At 40.7% G+C, this 22129-nt stretch overlaps 1 protein-coding gene across 2 annotated transcripts in view; it reads left to right on the plus strand.

Annotated features, from left to right (window-relative positions):
* Positions 1-3080: 3080 nt before the first annotated feature.
* The window catches only part of LOC112070273 (guanine nucleotide-binding protein subunit beta-4), a 32067-nt gene continuing 13018 nt past the window's right edge, over positions 3081-22129 (plus strand). The window contains exons 1-5 of one of the 2 annotated variants that reach the window (XM_070438899.1): positions 3081-3270; positions 4597-4774; positions 15274-15396; positions 15648-15686; positions 17445-17551. In XM_070438899.1, coding sequence (XP_070295000.1) covers positions 15340-15396; positions 15648-15686; positions 17445-17551 — 203 coding nt within the window. In that variant the 5' untranslated portion in view covers positions 3081-3270; positions 4597-4774; positions 15274-15339. Of the gene's footprint in view, positions 3271-4596; positions 4775-15273; positions 15397-15647; positions 15687-17444; positions 17552-20547; positions 20599-22129 lie in introns of those variants that run through there. The other variant, XM_024137697.2, reaches the window with a different exon arrangement.

Below are 22129 nucleotides of genomic sequence, written 5' to 3' on the forward strand. Positions count from 1 at the left end.
TGTTCAGTCTTGTTGCGGTTAATGTTCAGACCTCAGAACAGTTCAACGTTGCATGATTTCAGACATGAATTGACAAAATTGTTTGGTTGCATTCAAAGTCTTTTTGCTTTATTTGAACGGCCTTCACAGCATATCAAACCAGAAACAATTGTTGGTTTAGCACTGGTCCAAAACCAGTCTAAAAGCTGATACGTAAAAGCAATTTCCCAGTATAATATACTATTACCCTGCATCGCAGGCCTACATCCTTGAATCAACAACACAGGGATCTTTATTAGCTGTCATTTTAATCCTAATCCTCATAATGCATTTAGGAAAAAGGGATTGGCTGGGGTAATCTACTGCTGTGTGAATTCAATTAGACTTAATCTGACCCCATGCCATTCTAAGAGGAAGACAAGGGCTGTGCAAATTTTATCTCCACTTAATTGATTATAGCGCTCGCAGAGATGAGGAAAAGCCTGTCCCACTGCTCTCTTTCATTGGCCCCATAAAGAATTCAGCGTGTTCTAATGGAGAGAAATCCTGTTCTACTATTTACCCCCTATACACTGGAACGAGACCAGACACACCTTTTCCTGGTGCTGTCATTAATAATACGTAAACATGAGGAATCATATTGTAGCTAATTCGAGATGTAGTCTGGACCGGGACTCAAACCCGAGTTCAGTGACTGTCAAACCAACACTTTTACTATTACACCAAGAGTTACGAACCCCTTGATGAGGTCGCTAGGTGATGTGTTAAAAGGATAGTTCACCCAAATTCCAAAATTACATTTTGTTTTCCTTACCCTGTAAGCAGTCTACGGACAAGGTATGACAGCAATCTATGCTTTGGTTTCCAAATGCATTTGTGGCACAAATCCCCATTCAAGTCATGGGACCGATTATAAGCATTTTTGGCACATCACAATCAATTTGAGTTACTTTTAGATGATTTGGACATAATAACRCAAAAAATAATAATATCGGTCCCATGACTTGAATGGGATTTGTGCCACAAATGCTAAAAAAAWCATTAGGTGTTGGGTTAAGGTCGCTACAATATCATACACTCTTAGAATTAGTGGTGACTCTAGGAACCCTGGAGATCCTCAAGGAACCATTGCTAGTCAATGGTTCCTATTTGAACCTTCGGTTAGTTGAGAGGTTCTTGGAGGAACCTTTAACGTTTCAAAGGGTTCATGGAGGAACCCTGGACTGGAGGTGTGGCTTAGTAGGGGCGTGGCATTGATTTCGATCTTTTTAGGCCACCCGTGGGCATAAATGTCATTCCTGTTCATCTGTTATGTTGTATTGTCATCACAATGTTCATGTTCCAAACATATAGAAGTGACTTTTTCGAGCTTCACAATCAATTTTGGATGATTTGGATGTGTGAAAAATGTTAATATTGTCACAAATGCTGAAATGTTAGAATGTGGAAACTGTGCCTATGCGGAGTCAGACGAAAACGTCAACATCCAGTTTTCAGCGATACAGTATTTTCAACCTAACGTCAATTTGGAAATTGCTCCCAAGGATGAACCAGACTTGTAGAGGTCTACAATTTTTTTTCTGAGGTCTTGGCTGATTTATTTTGATTTTCCCATGATGTAAAGCAAAGAGGCACTGAGTTTGAAGGTAGGCCTTGAAATACATCCACAGGTACACCTCCAATTGACTCAAATTATGTCAATTAGCCTAACAGAAGCTTCTAAAGCCATGACATCATTTTCTGGAATTTTCCAAGCTGTTTAAAGGCACAGTCAACTTAGTGTATGTGAACTTCTGACCCACTGGAATTGTGATACAGTGAATTATAAGTGAAATAATCTGTCTGTAAACAATTGTTGGAAAAATGACTTGTGTCAAGCACAAAGTAGATGTACTAACCGACTTGCCAAAACTATAAGTTGTTAACAAGACATATGTGGAGTGGTTGAAAAACAAGTTTTAATAACTCCAACCTAAGTGTATGTAATCTTCCGACTTCAACTGTACATAGACTTGGAATCACTGGCCACTTTAATAATGGAACACTAGTCACTTTAATAATGTTTACATACTGGTTTACTCATCTCATATGTATATACTGTATTTTATTCTACTGTATTTTAGTCAATGCCACTCGGATCTAATATTTATATATATTTTCATTCCATTATTTTAGATTTGTGTGTATTGTTAGATACCACTGTACTGTTGGAGCTAGGAACACAAGCATTTTGCTACACCCGCAATAACATCTGCTAAATATGTGTGAACAATAACATTTTATTTTATAAGCTTAATTCAACTGTCATACCACATCAGAACCAATAATATCAACTTATTTTACTCCAACGTTTGTAAACAAAGTAAATGTAAACAAACACTGCATAGATTCAAAACATAAAAATTATAATTTTGATATCATGGATGCTCAGTCCTCACATCCATAGCTGTTATTAATTTGAGAGTGGTTACATTTCTCCAACCTCATACCCCAGCTTTTTACCTTTAACAGGAGCGGGGACCAGCTTTGATATTGTTTCAACTGCTGATTGACGTTTTAAGTAAACACTGAATTACGTTGGAATTTCGTGATAGTAAAGCACTCTGCCGCCCCTCTTACTGCACACTTCCCTTCCCAATCCACTGTGTGGCTCGAGAGCCACAGCTGTAACCGATACAACATGATGAAGGAATAATAAATGCAGTCGGAGGTTAAAGCTCCGTCAACATTTTATAACAATATCAAATGTGTCCAGACCTCTGGAATAGCTTTTCACGCACATCATCGTAACTATTTGTTTCTTGTACTCCGTTCTTTCCTTTTATTGAGGGAGCTGACAGACAATACCATTTCCTGTGGGTAAAACAAAGCTATTGCGACACGATTGATTTGCTCATTCTTGTACAAGAAAAACGGACACTTAAGTAAGTAGAGCAAACTCACTGAAATACATGTAAAAATTGTCTTATGAATAGGTTTGAACATGTTTTAGGAATAAGTCAAATTAAAATACACGACATCTCTGTGAGTGCACCCCTCGGCGCACTGTTGCCATGTTCCCAGTTTCCTCATGGGTGTGGTGATTAGATTGGTTGGTGAACATTCTGTCAAATCCTGACCGAGTTGCGCGAGTCCCTGGCCCTTTAAATCAGTTAAATTGTCTTAAAATTAATACCGCTATCTTGACATTTCTTTCACAACCGAGACCATGTTTGGCATTTGAAAACGGACTTTTGTGACACTGATTGGAACGACGTGGACAGTCCCCCCCCCAAAAAAATCAAGTTTCAGGTAATAACGTGTGCTTAGCGAGCTGAACCTCTTGGCATTTTCTTGCTTTTATTTCCTGCTTTGGGTACACCCTATACCATAGGGTTTGATGTCGGCCTTTGTTTTGCATTGAGGTTGCAAAACATTAAGAGATGAATTGATACATTAAAAACCCCATGTATTGAATAGTGTTCATCATAATAGCTACTTATATCTCTTTCAAGGCTTACTGTTTTTCTCACCGAAGCTTTTATTGGTGATAATACGGTGTTATCGAAACGCGGCCTTGCACGTCTGACGGAAATAAACGACCTACGGTAGGCTATAGACGAATAGACTATATTCACGAATATAATAACGAAGCCTCATTCAGATATGTAAGAGCAAGATACCGGTGGTATTTMTTTAAAAAAAATTACAATCAATTATAGATGACTTTCTGTTCATTTGAGCGGCAACTTGTAGCAACCCTGCTAATGTAACGGGGCGCATATATTGCTTAATTTGCTGCATATTTTGTCTTKAAAATACCTTCTACGATCATTGATATGGGTTTGGCGATATAAAATATCTCTATTTCATTTTGTCAAAGCAACACGTGTTCAAGAATCTGTCAGAACAGAGAAGAACCTCCCAGTTCAGTGTTGGATTGGTGCTGTTACAACGTAACAMTATTGTAACATAGTTGGAACTTTCATATATCCTATATCTCTGATTGTATCCACAGTCCTCATTAAAATGATAGCCATTTTCCTATAGTTTTTTACAATACGCCTGTGGTCTAGTCTTGTAACTAGTGCACTGTTTGTTTTTTGCTGTAGTTATTGTTTATACAGTACATCTGCAGTATGATACAGTTTAAAACAACATCCTGACATGACATGTTTAATAAGGCCTCAAACCAGACCAGTTGAGGTAATGCAGTGTTGTAAACAGCATGCTGTTATCATTGTATGTAAACTTTGACCTGTAATAGAACAGTAATACAACGACAATATATCATCACTCAATGCCTAKGTTTACCTCCACTGTATTCACATCCTACCATACCTTTGTCTGTACATTATACCTTGAAGCTATTTTATCGCCCCCAGAAACCTGCTCCTTTTACTCTCTGTTCGGGACGTCCTAGATGACCAATTCTCATAGCTTTTAGCCGTACTCATATCCTACTCCTCCTCTGTTCCTCTGGTGATGTAGAGGTGAATCCAGGCCCTGCAGTRCCTAGCTCCACTCCTATTCCCCAGGCGCTCTCTTTTGATGACTTCTGTAACYGTAATAGCCTTGGTTTCATGCATGTTAACATTAGAAGCCTCCTCCCTAAGTTTGTTTTATTCACTGCTTTAGCACACTCTGCCAACCCGGATGTCCTAGCTGTGTCTGAATCCTGGCTTAGGAAGACCACCAAAAACTCTGAAATCTCCATCCCTAACTACAACATTTTCAGACAAGATAGAACGGCCAAAGGGGGCGGTGTTGCAATCTACTGCAGAGATAGCCTGCAGAGTTCTGTCCTACGATCCAGGTCTGTACCCAAACAATTTGAACTTCTACTTTTAAAAATCCACCTCTCTAAAAACAAGTCTCTCACCGTTGCCGCCGTTGCCGCTGTGCTCTGGACACCATATGTGAACTGATTGCCCTCCATCTATCTTCAGAGCTCGTGCTGCTAGGTGACCTAAACTGGGACATGTTTAACACCCCAGCCATCATAGGATGCCCATTGAGGGCATCCTATGAGGATGCCCTCAATCTCACACAAATTATCAATGAACCTACCAGGTACCACCCCAAAGCCTGTAAACACAGGCATCCTCATAGATATCATCCTAACCAACTTGCCCTCTAAATACACCTCTGCTGTTTTCAACCAAGATCTCAGCGATCACTGCCTCATTGCCTGCATCCGTAATGGGTCAGCGGTCAAACGACCTCCACTCATCACTGTCAAATGCTCCCCGAAACACTTCAGCGAGCAGGCCTTTATAATCGACCTGGCCCGGGTATCCTGGAAGGATATTTACCTCATCCCGTCAGTAGAGGATGCCTGTTGTTTAAAAAAAAAAATGCCTTCCTCACCATCTTAAATAAGCATGCCCCATTCAAGAAATTTAGAACCAGGAACAGATATTGCCCGTGGTTCTCTCCAAATCTGACTGTCCTTAACCAACACAAAAACATCCTATGGYGTTCTGCATTAGCATCGAACAGCCCCCGTGATATGCAACTTTTCAGGGAAGTTAGAAACCAATATACACAAGCAGTTAGAAAAGCCAAGGCTAGCTTTTTCAAGCAGAAATTTGCTTCCTGCAACACAAACTCAAAAAAGTTATGGGACACTGTAAAGTACATGGAGAATAAGAACACCTCCTCCCAGCTGCCCACTGCACTGAAGATAGGTAACTCTGTCACCACCGATAAATCCACTATAATTGAGAATTTCAATTAGCAATTTTCTACGGCTGGCAATGCTTTCCACCTGGCTACCCCTACCCCGGTCAACAGCACTGCATCCCCACAGCAACTCGCCCAAGCCTTCCCCATTTCTCCTTCTCCCAAATCCAGTCAGCTGATGTTCTGAAAGAGCTGCAAAATCTGGACCCCTACAAATCAGCCGGGCTAGACAATCTGGACCCTTTCTAAAATTATCTGCAGAAATTGTTGCAACCCCTATTACTAGCCTGTTCAACCTCTCTTTCGTGTCGTCTGAGATTCCCAAAGATTGGAAAGCAGCTGTGGAAGAGGGGGAGACACTCTTGACCCAAACTGCTACAGACCTATATCTATCCTACCCTGCCTTTCTAAGGTCTTCAAAAGCCAAGTCAACAAACAGATTACCGACCATTTCGAATCCCACTGCACCTTCTCCGTTATGCAATCTGGTTTCAGAGCTGGTCATGGGTGCACCTCAGCCACGCTCAAGGTCCTAAACGATATCTTTAACCGCCATCGATAAGAAACAATACTGTGCAGCCGTATTCATTGACCTGGCCAAGGCAATCACCACATCCTCATCGGCAGACTCAATAGCCTTGGTTTCTCAAATGATTGCCTCGCCTGGTTCACCAACTACTTCTCTGATAGAGTTCAGTGTGTAAAATTGGAGGGCCTGTTGTCCGGGCCTCTGGCAGTCTCTATGGGGGTGCCACAGGGTTCAATTCTTGGGCCAACTCTCTTCTCTGTATACATCAATGATGTCGCTCTTGCTGCTGGTGAGTCTCTGATCCACCTCTACGCAGACGACACCATTCTGTATACTTCTGGCCCTTCTTTGGACACTGTGTTAACAACCCTCCAGACGAGCTTCAATGCCATACAACTCTCCTTCTGTGGCCTCCAACTGCTCTTAAATACAAGTAAAACTAAATGCATGCTCTTCAACCGATTTGCCGCCTGCACCTGCCCGCCCGTCCCACATCACTATCTGGACGGTTCTGACTTAGAATATGTGGACAACTACAAATACCTAGGTGTCTGGTTAGACTGTAAACTCTCTTTCCAGACTCACATCAAACATCTCCAATCCAAAGTTAAATCTAGAATTGGCTCCTATTTCGCAACAAAGCATCCTTCACTCATGCTGCCAAACATACCTCGTTAAACTGACCATCCTACCGATCCTCGACTTCGGCGATGTCATTTACAAAATAGCCTCCAATACCTACTCAATACATTGGATGCAGTCTATCACAGTGCCATCCGTTTTGTCACCAAAGCCCCATATACTACCCACCACTGCGACCTGTACGCTCTCGTTGGCTGGCCCTCGCTTCATACTCGTTGCCAAACCCACTGGCTCCAGGTCATCTACAAGACCCTGCTAGGTAAAGTCCCCCCTTATCTCAGCTCGCTGGTCACCATAGCAGCACCCACCTGTAACACGCGCTCCAGCAGGTATATCTCTCTGGTCACCCCAAAGCCAATTCCTCCTTTGGGCCGCCTCTCCTTCCAGTTCTCTTGCTGCCAATGACTGGAACGAACTACAAAAATCTCTGAAACTGGAAACGCTATCTCCCTCACTAGCTTTAAGCACCAGCTGTCAGAGCAGCTCACAGATTACTGCACCTGTACATAGCCCATCTATAATTTAGCCCAAACAACTACCTCTCCCCTACTGTATTTATTTATTTGCTCCTTGCACCCCATTATTTCTATCTCTACTTTGCACATTCTTCCACTGCAAATCTACCATTCCAGTGTTTTACTTCTATATTGTATTTACTGCGCCACCATGGCCTTTTTCTTTGCTTTACCTCCCTTATCTCACCTCATTTGCTCACATTGTATATAGACTTATTTTCTACTGTATTATTGACTGTATGTTTGTTTTACTCCATATGTACTCTGTGTTGTGTATGTGTCGAACTGCTTTGCTTTCTTGGCCAGGTCGCAATTGTAAATGAGAACTTGTTCTCAACTTGCCTACCTGGTTAAATAAAGGTGAAATATAAAAAATAAATACTGTAGCTGTTTGTGAACGGGTTGGCAATAGAACAAAACATGCTGGGTATGTTTTAGTAAGTTTATCTTGTTACAGTGGCTTTGTGATAAGTGGCAAATTATTTATTAGAGAAGATATGAAGATCATGATTGATATGCATCTATCATATACTGCATGCATTTCCTTATGTCTGCACTTGAGCCGTGTAAATACTCAGCTTGTCCGTGAAATAATTAGCCTATCTGGGCAGTTATTTGCGTGATATAATTCTCCAGATGTTTGGAATAGTCATTCTGGAAGTGAACAAGTTTGTCACCTGGTAGGGCTTCCAAGTCTCCTTTCGTCTTCACACAGGTTTAGGTCATGTCCACCTCTTGGCAATATGCATCACCCTATTGGAGATAGCTCCGAGTAGCGCAGGGTCTAGCACTGCATCTCAGTGCTAGATGTGTCACTACAGTCCCTGGTTCGAATCCAGGCTGTATCACATCCGGCCGTGATTGGGAGTCCCATAGGGCGGCGAACAATTGGCCCAGCGTCATCTGGGTTTGGCCGGGGTAGGCCGTCATTGTAAATAAGAATTTGTTGCCTAGTAATTTTTTTTTTTTTTTAACTGCGCATAGGCATGTACACACCAGTCATCCAAAACCACCACACCCACACACACACACACACACACCCACACACACACACACACACACACACACACACACACACACAATGTTGTTTAATTCCCCCAAGACTGATATTTCATACTCACATCACACTCTGTCATAGTGGGACGTGACCAATATCTACCACTCCAAACATTCACAATAACATTCTTACAAACATGGCTTTTGACCGACCTGTTACAGTGGTTTAACACGAAATTACACACATATCAGATCAAACCCATTCGTTACACATTAATAAGTCCTATTGAGCCAGCAATACCTATTCACCAGAGACAATGTTACTTTGAAAATCAATCTTCAATTTAAAGCTGGATACATTTAGGGCTGGCACAATTACCGTATAACTTTGTAACTGACGGTTATGAATGAAGACCGTAAGACCGTCATGAAAATAAAATATTGGTCATAACGTAATAATAAAATGTTTTTTTTTAAATGTATATATCATTAGATTTTTTTTGGGGGGGGTGGAACGAACAGCTGACTGAAGACGGGGCAGCCTGGCATTGGTGTGGTTGTTTCTGTGGTAGTGGACTCTTACCGTGATTCAACTTTGTTGCTCCTTTGCTGAAACAAGCAAGGTGTCGTAGCAAACAATCTACATGCCATGCTAATGTAGAAGTGGTCATTTCAAGTAATGTTAGAGGTCGACTCAGCAAAATGACCTTGCCACGAGCAGCGCCGCAGATACTGAGATGAGCGAGATGCAAGACTTTGCTCCCACACAGTCACACGCAGTATCTGCCATGTATATTGGGTTTGCTTTGCGCTGTTAGAGCATGGTAGGTTCAGGACCAAAACAGCTGAGAAGTTTAGCCGAGCCTTGCACTACAAAGGTCTTCATTTTTGTGTGACCCACTATGCTGGTTGCTTTCTGCATTTACGTCATATCGCTGAGTCTACCTTTTAACTGATGTGGCTCTGTAATGTCAGTTGAGTTTCATCAACAACAAAAAAAAATCCCGACACATATTGATGGGTACTCTTCCTGCTTTTACTTCCTGCTTTGCTCCTATGGGTACACTCGCAATGGCCGCCAGTCCACCCATTATGCCATCATTGACTATCTCTATGTAGCACATGCAGTCAGGAGAGAAGGAGAGTGGAAAATGTGCATCTTAAATAAATAATTTCCATATATAATGTGCAAAGCTGTCAAGGCAAAAGGGTGGCTACTTTGAAGAATCTCAAATATAAAATATTTTGATTTGTTAAACACTTTTTTTTGGTTACTACATGATTCCATATGTGTTTTTTCATAAATTTGATGTCTTCACTATTATTCTACAATGTAGAAAATAGTCAAAATAAAGAAATACCCTGGAATTGAGTGCTGGCCTTGTAGGCAGAGTTCCTCTGTCCAGTGTCTGTGTTCTTTTGCCCATCTTAATCTTTTCTTTTTATTGGCCAGTCTGAGATATGGCTTTTTCTTTGCAACTCTGCCTTAAAGGCCAGCATCCCGGAGTCGCCTCTTCAGTGTTGGCGTTGAGACTGGTGTTTTGCAGGTTCTATTTAATGAAGCTGCCAGTTGAGTACTTGTGAGGCGTCTGTTTCTCAAACTAGACACTAATGTACTTGTCCTCTTGCTCAGTTGTGCACCGGGGCCTCCCACTCTTTATATTCTGGTTAGAGCCAGTTTGCGCTGTTCTGTGAAGGGAATAGTACAGCGTTGTACGAGATCTTCAGTTTCTTGGTAATTTCTCGCATGGAATAGCCTTCATTTCTCAGAACAAGAACATACTGACGAGTTTCAGAAGAAAGTTCTTTGTTTCTGGCCATTTTGAGCCTGTAATCGAACCCACAAATGCTGATACTCCAGATACTCAACTAGTCTAAAGAAGGCCAGTTTTATTGCTTCTTTAATCAGGACAACAGTTTTCAGTTGTGCTAACATAATTGCAAAAGTGTTTTCTAGTTGTCAATTAGCCTTTTAAAATGATAAACTTGAATTACCTAACACAACGTGCCATTGGAACACAGGAGTGATGGTTGCTGATAATGAGCCTCTGTACGCTATGTAGATATTCCATAAAAAATCAGCTGTTTCCAGCTACAATAGTCATTTACAACATTAACAATGTCAACACTGTATTTCTGATCAATTTGATGTAATTTTAATGGACCAAAAATTTGCTTTTCTTTCAAAAACAACATTTCTAAGTAACCCCAAACTTTTGAGCAGTAGTGTATTTATTATTATTWTAATTTTGGGGGGGGTGCTATTTGAATGGTTATTACGGGGACTGCGGTCATTTGGCTGGCCAATAACTCATCCAAAATTCCATGACCATCACAGCCCTAGATAATACTAAACCATGATAATCCTTAGGATTAGGTTACAGTCAAGTCTAACATTGTGACCTACTCAGGAGAGGTGAAGTTAGTGGCCTTGTGACCGACCGTAAGAGGGTTTGGGTGAGACACACAGACAATACTCCCAATAGAGCCCTTTTCGAGTGATGCGTGCACGTCCCGACATCAAAGGTTCTCTAGCAGGATAGCTAACGCTGACGTCGGGACCTTGACAAACTGAACAGTGATGATGATCATGAAAACGTGCAAGACTGATGGCTATAGCTATGTTCAGCAAGTCTATTATTCGTCTGGCTTTATCTAGCTCTATTTGTGATATTTTCTTGCCTCATTGGCTTGCTAGGTAATCAATCCTCTGTCTGTGATGTTGTAGACGATAACCATCTGATCACGTGTTTCTTAATGAGGATCAAAACTTTTTTTTCAATTTCCCCCTAAAATGACATACCCAAATTTTAACTGCCTGTAGCTCAGGACCTGAAGCAAAATATGCATATTTTTGATACCATTTGAAAGGAAACACTTTGAAGTTTGTGGAAATGTGAAATGAATGTAGGAGAATATAACACAATAGATCTGGTAGAAGAAAATACAAAGAAAAAAMCAACCGTTCTTTTGTAATTTTTTGTACCATCTTTTAAATGCAAGAGAAAGGCCATAATGTATTATTCTAGCCCAGGTGGAATTTAGATTTTGCCACTAAATGGCAGCAGTGTATGTGCAGACTGATCCAATGAACCATTGTATTTCTGTTCAAAATTTGGTATCAAGACTGCCCAAATGTGCCAAATTGGTGTAATGACACCAAACTTTTCAAGTTCATAACTGTTCACTCTCCTCAAACAATAGCATGGTATTCTTTCACTGTAATAGCTACTGTAAATTGGAAAGTGCAGTTAGATTAACAGGAATGTAAGCTTTCTGTCCATATCAGATATGTCTATGTCCTGGGAAATGTTCTTGTTACTTACAACTTCATGCTAATCGCATTAGCCTACTTTAGCTCAATCATCCCGAGGGGGACCCACCAATCCTGTAGAGTTTAACTTGCACAAGCTGCATTTGAAGTTGCATGCRATTGTATCCACTGCTAGGTAAACAAAGAGGTTTCTAATGACGAACTGCGCTCACAACTTCATGACGCGACCTGGAAATGGGTCTATAATACTACACTACAGTTCAAAATTTGAACTGAAAGTGGGCACACTAATTTCAGATGCAAGTGTAACTTGTAAATCCATTAATGCTAGTTGGATGTTGTTTAATGTTTAATGGAGTGGCTGTCAGAGAAGATTCAGCGTGGTAGCATGTGATATAGCCCCTAGCAGGCTTTCACCTAACCTTCGGTATGAAAGCCTGTGGAAGTTCTTGTCAGAAAGAGGCTTAAAGAAGGTGGAATAGGCACGTTCAAGCGGTGAAGATTTGAAACCGAATGCCAGCTGCACCCGGGATCGAACCCGAATCTGTAGTGACACCTCTAGCACTGCGATGCAGTGCCTTAGAGCCCTGCGCCACTTGTGAGGCCTCATTTTCTAAATGTTTACGGTATTTGATGGTATTTTTATGTTTTTGAATAAGGAAAGTAAAAAATGTGCTTCATGAGTAGTGCGTGACCCTAGGGTGCAACACATACAGTCGTGGACAAAAATATTGGCACCCTTGTACTTTTTTCAAATAATGCACCATTTTATCTAGAAAACTGTTGAAATTAAAACATATTTTGGTATCCACATATGTATGTCTTCGGTGTGCAGTTGAACAAAACCAAAAAAATCAAAATAATTTACTAAAATAAATCCTAAAATGGCCCGGACAATATTATTGGCACCTTCTAGAAGTAGTTAGAAATAATTCGATTTCAAGCAGGTGATTCTCATTTACTTTGGAATTGAACTCGCCTATGGGGAGTTGAAAGGTGCCTGCAGTTTAAAAATCACATATTCAACCAGTTTGAGTAGAGAAAAGGACTCATTTTCCTGTTTTGTGTCACTGTGTACCGCAATGAGCATGGACAAAATAAAGAGAACCAGAGGCCAGACACAAGATTGTAGCCAAACATGGACAATCTCAAGGCTACAAGTCCATCTCCAGAGACCTTGGTGTTCCTGTTTCCACCGTACGTAATGTTATCAAGAAGTTTAAGGCCCATGCCACTATAGCCAGCCTCACTGGATGTGGTCCAAAGAGAACTTGATGGAAGATTGCAGTGGAGGATTGTTTGAATGGTAAAGAAAGCACCTCGGTGAACTGCCACACAGATTCAAGCTGACCTTCAGACACAAATTACGACAGTTTCTACTCGCACCATCCGTCGCCAACTCAATGAAAGGGGGTTATATGGTAGGAGACCCAGGAGGACCCCACTGCTGAGAGAAAGACATAAGAAAGCCTGACTGCAATTTGTCAAAACACACCTGAACATGCCAAAATCCTTCTGGGAGAATGTCCTGTGGACAGAATGAGACCAAATTAGAGCTTTTTGGTAAAACACACCATTTCTATGGTTACAGAAAACAAAATGAAGCTTTCAAAGAAAAGAACACCTTCCCTACAGTCAAACATGGAGGTGGTTCAGTGATGTTTTGGTGTTGCTTTGCTGCTTCTGGCACTGGGTGCCTTGAACGTGTGCATGGCATAATGAAATCAGGTGAATACCAAGGTATTTTGGAGTTCAATGTCGGACCCCGTGTAGGAAAGCTGGGTCTCCATCGAAGGTCATGGGTCTTCCAGCAGGACAATGACCACAAACACACTTCAAAAAGCACCCAGGAATGGTTCAAGACAAAACGCTGGACTGTTCTGAAGTGGCCAGCAATGAGTCCAGATCTAAATCCCATTGAAAACTTGTGGAGAGATCTGAAAACAACAGTTAGGAGAAGGCACCCTTCTAATCTGGGAGAACTGGAGCAGTTTGAACAAGAGTGGGCTAAACTGACAGTACAGAGGTGCAGGAAGCTCATTGATGGTGCTAGGAAGCACTTGATTGCAGCTATTTTTTTTACCAAAGGCTGTGCTACCAAATATTAAGTCTAGGGTGTCAATAATTTTGTCAATGCCATTTCTGTTTATTTTCAGATTTAAATGGATATATTAAGTTCTGAATCAAAAACAAAGGTTCTGTAATATTAACAGTGAAATAAAGAGTTGTGGAGACTAAATACTTTGTTCAGTTTCAACTTATTTTTAGGGAAAATTGTGAGTTACTTGAAAAAAGTGCACGGGTGCCAATATTTTTGGCCATGACTGTACATTGTAAATGATTTCAACTGGTATTTCTCCATTCTGATTGTTTTCTACTGTTCAATTAAGCTTCAACCAAAAATAATTGTATCAATTTTCATCTTTCTTTATTTCCTGCATTCATTTGAGATCATTGCCATGTAGGGCTGCAAGATATGGGCAAAAAATCTAGGCCTTATTTTTAACCAAATGTTGCAATTGCGATTTGACTTCCAATTTAGATAAACACTTGGGTGAACTGTTGGAATCATGGAAAAATAATGATTATTGTCAAGTGTGCTCGCTCTCCAGCCTCTAGGTCACCAGGCTGCTCATTATGGTGCACACCTGTGACCATCGTTACACGCACCTGCGTGTCGTCAGACTCACCTGGACTCCAATCACTTCCCTGATTATCTTCCCTATATATGTCACTCCTTTTGGTTCCTTCCCCAGGCGTCATACACACACACACACACACACACACACACACACACCAGTCAAAAGTTTGGACACGCCTACTCATTCCAGGGTTTCTTTTCTTTTTACTATTTTCTACATTGTAGCATAATAGTGAAGACATCAAAACTATGAAATAACACATGAAATCATGTAGTAACCAAAAAAGTGTTAAACAAATCAAAATCTATTTTATATTTGAGATTTTTCAAAGTAGCCACCCTTTGCCTTGACAGCTTTGCACATTCTCTCACGAACGTTATTTATTTTCCAATGTGGAACAAATCAATTCCCTAGCAGACTAATTGCTAAATTATCGAAATGAAACTTAAACACTAATCCAGGGTTGCGTCGCACCACATCTGCATTGCTTGGGTTTCTGTATAACACTTTGTGACATCGTCTGAWGTAAAAAGGGCTTTATAAGTACATTTGATTCTGGATAGAATGCTGCAAAATGAAAGGGGCCTGGCGCTCCAAACATTTCTSAAGAGTGCTCCGTGACCCACATTCAGGCTCCCCTGGGTAAAGGAAGTGGTGACACACACACAGCCTAGTGTTATAGTACAGTTACAACCTTCATTTGCACATTAAATCATATTCAAACAATCAATGGCAGGGCCGGGCATGGCTCTAAAACAGCACAGTGCAAAACACCAGGCCTGATTGAGTGGAAAAGGTCAGAGTCTTGTGCGTCTATGACCTTTTGAACCAGACTGGAGGGTATTGAAGACCCGGGCCTCCCCTAGTGGTGTCTGGGTACAGGCTGCCTGTGTCTGGGTACGGGCTGCCTGTGTCTGGGTACAGGCTATTGCCCCTCCACTTAGGCCAAAGCAGGCCCATCCACAGGATGTCTGTGTTTATTCCAGCCTAGGGAAGTGCTCCTCTGAAAGTTTGTCTGTCTGTGTTTTGCAGGTATCAACTCGTCTGTGTGTGTTTTTTTTACAAACCCAGTATTCCTGAACACATCACAGAGGGACAATGAGTGAGCTGGAACAGTTACGGCAGGAAGCAGAGCAACTACGCAATCAAATCCGGGTATGGTGTGTGTGTGTCTCTGTCTGTATTGAATCCTTGACTCGAGAAATCTAAACCGTAAAGATCTTTGCTGAATATTGTTTTAGATAAGCATTCAATGCCATTCCTTGGCATTTATCTATCAGCCATTAAAATCATATTATATTCATACTGGAACTGCTGTCTGATATACTCTGTTTCCTTAGCACCTTATATGTTCGCACCTTTCAGTCTCTCAAAACTCTGAACTTTGCCATGTTGTTGTTTTACAGGATGCTAGGAAAGCCTGTAGTGACTCCACTCTTTCACAGGTAAAGGATTCAACAAATTGAGATTACATATTTACTTACAGTTTAAGTCAGAAGTTTACATACACTTAGGTTGGAGTCATTAATACTAGTTTTTCAACCACTCCACAAATTTCTTGTTAACAAACTATAGTTTTGGCAAGTTGGTTAGGGCATCTACTTTGTGCATGACACAAGTAATTTTTCAAACCATTGTTTACAGACAGATTATTTGACTTATAATTCACTGTATCACAACTCCAGTGGTTCAGAAGTTCACATACACTAAGTTGACTGTGCCTTTAAACAGCTTGGAAAATTTCAGAAAATGATGTCATGGCTTTAGAAGCTTCTGTTAGGCTAATTGACATCATTTGAGTCAATTGGAGGTGTACCTGTGGATGTATTTCAAGGCATACCTTCAAACTCAGTGCCTCTTTGCCTGACATCATGGGGAAATCAAAATAAATCAGCCAAGACCTCAGAAAAAAAATTGTAGACCTCCATAAGTCTGGTTCATCCTTGGGAGCAATTTCCAAACTGCACATGGGGACAAAGATYGTACTTTTTGGAGAAATGTCCTCTGGTCTGATGAAACAAAACTAGAACTGTTTGGACATAATGACCATCGTTATGTTTTGAGGAAAAAGGGGGAGGCTTGCAAGCCGAAGAACACCATCCCAACCGTGAAGCACGGGGCTGGCAGCGTCATGTTGTGGGGGTGCTTTGCTGCAGGAGGGACTGGTGCACTTCACAAAATAGATGGCATCATGAGGCAGGAAAGTTATGTGGATATACTGAAGCAACATCTCAAGACATCAGTCAGGAAGTTAAAGCTTGGTTGCAAATGGGTCTTCCAAATGGACAATAACCACAAGCATACTTCCAAAGTTGTGGCAAAATGGCTTAAGGACAACAAAGTCATGGTATTGGAGTGGCCATCACAAAGCCCTGACCTCAATCCCATAGAAAATTTGTTGGCAGAACTGAAAAAGCGTGTGCGGGCAAAGAGGCCTACAAACCTGACTCAGTTACACCAGCTCTGTCAGGAGGAATGGGCCAAAATTCACCCAACTTACTGTGGGAAGCTGGTGGAAGGCTACCCAAAACGTTTGACCCAAGTTAAACAATTGAAAGGCATTGCTACCAAATACTAATTGAGTATATGTAAAGAGAAATAAAAGCTGAAAAATCATTCTCTCTACTATTATTCTGACATTTCACTCTTAAAATAAAGTGGTGATCCTAACTGACCTAAGACAGGGAATTGTTACTCGGATTAAATGTCAGGAATTGTGAAAGCCAAATACATTTAAATTCAGTTAAGGTGTATGTAAACTTCCGACTTCAACTGTACATAGAAATAAGTGCATGTTATAGCTTGGATCAAGCCATCTAGTGTGCTTGATAAAGCCAAACATTTACCACCATCTACATATACATGACCTGTTGGTCTCCTTCCAATCGCAACCAGTAAGCAGGCTTTCAGGATAAGGAAGAACATTGTTACGCTTGAAAATGAGCGTCTTTTGACCATCTGAAATCCCAGGGTGTTTTTATTGTTACCATGTAGACCCTGTATCAGTTTTGATTGAATATTAACCTCTAAGCTAAGACTCAAATAGCTGTGAAACAAACATATCTATAAAGCAAATGGCGTAGCTATTAGGCTATGAAATAACATTGACATATTTGGATTGAACTCCAGACTAGCCTGAAGTTTATGAAAGACTGTGGTGGATTATGCTGATGATGTTTCCTTTGGGCCTGGTGTCTTGGCAGATCACAGCTGGTCTGGACTCAGTGGGCCGGATACAGATGAGGACGCGGCGTACTCTCAGGGGCCACCTCGCCAAGATCTATGCAATGCACTGGGGCACCGACTCCAGGTCTGGCAATGCTACTTCTGATACTATCGTACTACTATACTTCTACTACTACAACTACAATACTTCTACTACTATACTACTACTACAATATTTCTACTATTGCTCTACTACTACTACCATATTTATAGTACTATTACTACTACTACAATACTTCTACTACTACTACAACAACAATATGTCTACTACTACAATAATTATTATACTACTACAGTACTTCTACTACTATACGTCTACTACTACTGATACCATAGTACTACAATACTTCTACTTATACTATACTACTACAATACGTATACTATACTACTATAATACGTCTACTTTACTACTACTATACTACTACTATACTTGTACTACTACTATAATTMTACTACTGCTATACTACTACTTCTATACTGCTACTGTACTTATATTGACGTAATACTTCTACAATACTACTACGCTTTTACTACTGCAATACTACTGCTTATATTATACTACTACTATACTACTACTATACTAATAATATTCTACTCTACTACTACTACTACTACTACTATTACTATACTTCTATTGACATAATCATTATACTACTACAATTCTTCTATTGATATAATACTTCGACTACTTCTACACTGTTTATACTACTACAGTACTTCTACTACTATACTTCTATTGATACTGTTTTTTTACCTCCCTTGACTCTAAATGTTTTTGTCCTTTTATTTTTGCCTAAGTCCTATGAGGTAACTCTAATGAAAAGCACTATAGAACTGAAATGTATTATTAGTACTACTACTAGTTTGTACCACTACTGCTACTATACTACTAATATACTACTACCACTACGGCTGCTATACTACACCACTACTACCACCACTACTACTACCACCACTACTAAAACTCCATATTCTTAACCACTGGCTGCTCGTGTCCTATGGGTTTTGGACAGAAAGTCAAAAGTTCCTTACATTGTTAGAAGTGRATTGAATCCATAACTAGTTATGTGCTACTAGTTCAATACTACGCCACATAGAGCAGTGGCACATTTTAACCAGTCACTGTACTGTTGCTATGCGGACTAGTACAGTCGCATCGACTGATTTCAAATTGATTCTCTGATTTTAAATGTGAGCCGTTGGAGTAAAAGTATGCTTTACCGGTGCTCATTCTTACAGCTCCCAAATACATCCGATTGTGCGTCTGCACTCTGAGTGAACCACCTGGAGGACAAACAGCCTGTGTTTATTTTATATACAGTAGTTGACATTTTAGCAGCACAGCTCTCCCTTTATTGTGTGCTTGGCTCGCTACAGATGGGTGCCAACCCACTTCCTATCACTGGAGAGACGGAAACACAAGCAGTTGGGGGCAGGGGGATGGGGGGGTGGGGCAGGCTCTCTGTTTATCTTTCTCCCTCTCTCTTTCTTTCCTTCATTCTCTATCACCTCCCCTCTCTATTCTTCCTCCCTCTTTCTCTCTATTGTTTCCTCCCCCCCTTCTCGCCACTTTTCTCCTGCTCTCCATCCCCCTCCTCTATCCTTCTCTCGTTCTATCTCCCTCTGTCTCTCCCTGCCCCCCTCTCGACTGTAGAGCCTTTCAGATGACTGAGGCAATGAATATTACATGAAATGGCTCATCCAAAGTGGTCGCTATCCTGGACGGTTCACACTGCGATCCTGGCATGTGGGGTGTCCCACCAGAGAGAGGGAGGGAGGGAGGGAGAGAGGGAGGGAGGGAGGGAGGGGGCTCTGGAGTTCACACCACACTTAAACTGCTTTGGAAGCAGCAGCTTTTCTGTCTACATTAGTTATGCATGCATTAGGTATGCTCTAACTAGTTCCATGGCTTTTTTGTTCCTGTGAATATATGCCAGTGTGCTGTGCTGACAGGTCAAACTCTTCAATATATTGAAACCATACTCTTTTTTAAATGGCGTCTAGGTTACTCCAGCATACTCCAAAGTTGTGGCAAAATGGCATCTAAGGACAACATAAGTCAGTATTGGAGTGGCCATCACAAAGCCCTGACCTCAAATCCCATTAGAAAATGTTGGCACTGAAGTGGGCAGCAGCCACGATGCCAGCGCCAAAGACGAAGCGACGAATGTGCGGCAAAGAGGCCTACAAACCTGACTCGCAGTTACACCCAGCTCTGTCAGAGGAATGGGGCCAAAATTTCCTTCCCTTATTCGTGGGAAAGGCTACCGTAACGTTGACCACAGATTAAAACCAATCTTTAAAAGGGCAAATGCTACCAAAATACTAAATTGAGTGTATGTAAAACTTCTGACCCACATTAGACGGAAATGTGGAATGAAAGAAATTAAAAGCTGGAAATAAATCCTTATATCCACATATTATTCTGACATTTCACATCTTAAAAATAAAGATGGTGATCCTAACTGACCTAAACAGGGAATTGTTACTCGGATTTAAATGTCAGAATTGTGACAAAACTGGTTTAAATGTATTGCTAAAGCGTCAGATGGTCAAAACTCTCGACTTCACGTACATAGAAATAAAGTTGCCATTTATAGCTTGGATCAAGCCATTCTAGTGTGCTTGATAAAGCCAAACATACCACCATCTACATATACATGACCTGTTGGTCTCCTTCCAATCGCAACCAGTAAGCAGCTGTTCAGGATAAGGAAGAACATTGTTGACGCTTTGAAAAATTAGCGTCTGTTTGACCATCTGAAGATCCCAGGGTTGGTTTTTTATTGTTATCCATGTAGACCCTGTATCAGTTTTGAATTGTAATAATTAACCTCTAAGCTAAGAACTCAAATAGCTGTGCAAACAAACATATCTATTAAAGCAAATGGGCCGTTAGCTATTAGGCTAGTTGAAATAACATTGACATATTTGGATTTGCAACTCCAGACAAGCCTGAAGTTTATGGAAAGACATTGGTGGATTATGCTGATGATGTTTCCTTTGGCCTGGTGTCTTGGCAGACACAGGCTGCGTCTCGGACTCATGGGACGGATACAATGAAGGACGCGGCGTTACTCTCAGGGGCCACCTCGCCAAGATCTATGCAATGCACTGGGGCACCGACTCCAGGTCTGGCCAATGCTACTTCTTATACTATCGTACTACTCTATACTTCTGACTACTACAACTACAATACTTCTACTACTATACTACTACTACAATATTTCTACTATTGCTCTACTACTACTACCATATTTAAGAGACTATTACTACTACTACAATAACTTCTTACTACTACTACAACAACAATATGTCTACTACTACAATAATTATTATACTACTACAGTACTTCTACTACTATACGTTCTACTACTACTGATACCATAGTACGTACAATACTTCGTACTTATTACTATACTACTTACAATAACGTTATACTATACTTACTATAATACGTCTACTTTACTACTAACTATACTACTACTATACTTGTACTACTACTATAATTTCTACTACTGCTATACTACTACTATCCTATATGCTACTGTACTTATATTGACGTAATTACTCGTACCAATACTTACTACGCTTTTACTACTGCAATTACTACTGCTTATATTATACTACTACTATACTACTACTATACTAATAATATTCTACTCTACTACTACTACTTACTATATTACATACTTCTATTGACATAATCATTATACTACTACAATCTTTCTATTTGATATAATACTTCGACTACTTCTACACTGTTTATACTACTACAGTACTTCTTACTACTATTACTTCTATTGATACTGTTTTTTTACCTCCCTTGGACTCTAAATGTTTTGTCCTTTTATTTTGCCTAAGTCCTATGAGGTAACTCTAATGAAAAGCACTATAGAACTGAAATGTATTATTAGTACTACTACTAGTTTTGTACCACTACTGCTACTATACTACTAATATACTACTACCACTACGGCTGCTATACTACACCACTACTACCACCACTACTACTACCACCACTACTAAAACTCCAATATTCTTAACCACTGGACTGCTCGTGTCCTTAGGGTTTTGGACAGAAAGTCAAAAGCTTCCTTACATTGTTAGAAGTGGATGAATCCATAACTAGTATGTGCTACTAGTTCAATACTACGCCACATAGAGCAGCTGGCACATTTTAACCAGTCACTGTACTGTTGCTATGCGGAACTAGTACAGTCGCATCGACTGATTTTCAAATTATTCTCTGATTTTTAAATGTGAAGCCGTTGGAGTAAAAGTATTGCTTTACCGGTGCTCATTCTTACAGCTCCCCAAATACATCCGATTGTGCGTCTGCACTCTGAGAGTGAAACCACCTGGAGGACCAAACAGCCTGTGTTTATTTTATATACGTAGTTTGACATTTTAGCAGCACAAGCTCTCCCTTTATTGAGAGCTTGGCTCACTACAGATTGGGGGGGGGGGGCAAACCACTTCCTATTCACTGGAGAGACGGAAACAGACAGTGGGTGGCAGGGAAATGGGGGGGGGGTGGGGTTGGAGGTCGGCGATCTCCCTCTCTTTCTGTACCTAATTTTCTCTATCATTACCTCTCTATTCTTCCTCCCTCTTTCGCTCTATTGGTTTCCTTCCCCGTCTCTCCACCTTTCTTTCACTT

Source organism: Salvelinus sp. IW2-2015, unplaced genomic scaffold, assembly GCF_002910315.2.
Source record: "Salvelinus sp. IW2-2015 unplaced genomic scaffold, ASM291031v2 Un_scaffold1273, whole genome shotgun sequence".
Lineage (NCBI taxonomy): Eukaryota > Metazoa > Chordata > Actinopteri > Salmoniformes > Salmonidae > Salvelinus > Salvelinus sp. IW2-2015.